The sequence below is a fragment of the Cyprinodon variegatus genome, unplaced genomic scaffold (assembly GCF_000732505.1).
Source record: "Cyprinodon variegatus isolate N-32 unplaced genomic scaffold, C_variegatus-1.0 Scaffold588, whole genome shotgun sequence".
NCBI lineage: Eukaryota > Metazoa > Chordata > Actinopteri > Cyprinodontiformes > Cyprinodontidae > Cyprinodon > Cyprinodon variegatus.
Genome location: NW_015151041.1, coordinates 446,636 through 448,879, shown reverse-complemented (window position 1 = coordinate 448,879; position 2,244 = coordinate 446,636). Strand labels below are relative to the sequence as shown.

At 37.9% G+C, this 2,244-nt stretch overlaps 1 protein-coding gene across 1 annotated transcript in view; it reads left to right on the top strand.

Annotated features, from left to right (window-relative positions):
* Positions 1–2,244, top strand: part of LOC107095973 (myosin-10) — an 82,941-nt gene that overhangs the window by 69,233 nt on the left and 11,464 nt on the right. The window contains exons 23-26 of the mRNA XM_015392379.1: positions 836–1,042; positions 1,153–1,290; positions 1,374–1,497; positions 1,591–1,762. Of these exons, the coding sequence (XP_015247865.1) occupies positions 836–1,042; positions 1,153–1,290; positions 1,374–1,497; positions 1,591–1,762 (641 nt within the window). The remainder of the gene's footprint in view (positions 1–835; positions 1,043–1,152; positions 1,291–1,373; positions 1,498–1,590; positions 1,763–2,244) is intronic.

The following is a 2,244-nucleotide window of genomic DNA, read 5'->3' as shown; positions in this document are numbered from 1 at the left end:
TTGTTTCCTTGGTAACTACCCATTAGGGTACTCCGTACTCCATGTTTCCTAGGTAACTAAGCAGTTGGTCCATAATAAAGCTTAGTGGATGTTCCCCAGTAAATACCGGTTAACTACCCATTAGTTCCTTATTACTTTTCTTTAGTAATTAGTCAAATTTTGTTTACCTTCAGATCTTTGCTGATAATGTCTTCTATTATATTCTTTATTTTATAAATAACACTTCTTAGCAGATTTACTATTATAGCATCCACCTCTAGCAGTGCAATTCTGAAATGTTCTAGCTTTATTTATTTTGGCTGAAACAGGGAAATACATCAAATGACTCCATAGAGATGTTTTAGGGTCTTGCTGTATTTTATTTCAGGATTGCTCCTTACTTTTTTCAAACAATGTCTGACTAGCTGTGCTGCTTTTGCTGACTTCATAACAATAGGTACGGTTGGCTCAGGATGATGGGAAGAGTTAGTTTTTCAATTTCCAAATTTAGCTTTGGTTCCGTTTGACCAGAACAACTTGCTTCATCCCTTACATGTTTCTGATAATCGACAGGCTGGATTGGTAAAGTACACAACAAACCTACTGTGGTGCGCTTATTTGACTAATTAGGTGTTATTGGAAGGACTGGATTTCATTAATAGGTACCAAATAAAAGGGGCTGAAGATATAAATGGATGCAACAGTTTTTAGATGATTATTTCTTAAACCTTATCAGAACCATTGAAATGATAAACTAAGGTAGGTGGTTGTGATGGAATAAACTGTTTTAAGTTCTTAGAGGCATGACTACCTTTACCGGTCTAGCTTTATATCATGATGATTACTTTCTGTGTAGTTACTGGAAGAGAAGAACATCCTTGCGGAGCAGCTGCAGGCAGAAACAGAGCTATTTGCAGAGGCAGAGGAGATGAGAGCTCGGCTGGCATCCAAAAAACAAGAACTGGAGGAGATCCTGCATGACCTGGAGTCCAGGCTGGAGGAGGAAGAGGAGAGGAGTCAAGGACTGCAGAATGAGAAGAAGAAGATGCAGTCCCACATCCAGGTGTGTGTCAAAGAGTATTGGATGTGGGAGGCTGGCTAAATAATGACAATTAAACCAAAAAGTCCTTGATTATGAACATAAACAGTATTTGGTTTAATTGATGTTTTTAGGACCTGGAGGAACAGTTGGATGAAGAGGAGGGTGCAAGGCAGAAACTTCAGCTTGAGAAAGTAACTGCTGAAGCTAAGATGAAGAAGTATGAGGAGGATATTTTACTGTTGGAGGACCAGAACTCCAAATTCCTAAAGGTCAGAAAAAAAGTAATGGTTTAAATATGTACTTAGACTTTTACTGCAAAGCTTTGTTTACGTTAACATGTCCGCTTCATCAGGAGAAGAAGCTGCTTGAAGACAGAATCAACGAAATGACACTGATGTTAGCTGAAGAGGAGGAGAAAGCCAAAAATTTAGGGAAGATAAGGAACAAGCAGGAGATGATGATGGTTGACCTGGAGGGTAAATGACTCAGCTGGATAGCAACGCAGAAATTACACAAATAAAACATTTATTTCCTTATTATTAATCTGTAATGTTTTGATTCATATCCAGAGAGACTGAAAAAGGAGGAGAAAACTCGTCAGGAGCTGGAGAAGGCTAAGAGGAAGCTCGATGGAGAGACGTCTGACTTCCAGGACCAAATAGGCGAGCTGCAGTCACAGATAGAGGAGCTGAAAACTCAGCTGAGCAAGAAGGAGGAGGAACAGCAGATGATGCAAACCAGGTGGGAGAATTAGTGACACATTTAAACAGAAAATAGACCCACAGTTTGCTTTAGCAAATACATTTCAATCAAGCACATTAGATATAAAGAGATAAAGATTTTAATATAGAGTAATAACAGGAAATCACAACAGGAGGAAATCACAATGACATTTTTTTTTATTAAGAAACAAGAAATACTGCTTAAATAAAACCAAACTGTACAAATCAACAGCTTAATGAACCAGAGCGCACCGTCGCCACCCAGTGGAGACTTTATGCCCCAGCATGAGTGTGTTCTCAGCCTACCGTAGTTGTCTTTATTTATCACAAATGTGGACACAAAAAAACAATAGAATAAGATGGCCATTCTCATACAGATTTCAATTTCTGTCATTTAGATGTCAGATTTCAAATTTTACACAAAGTTTTTCACAAAGAAGATAAATCAAACTTAAAAAAGATAAATCAAAGATAAACCAAAAAAATATCTCCCTTCCATGA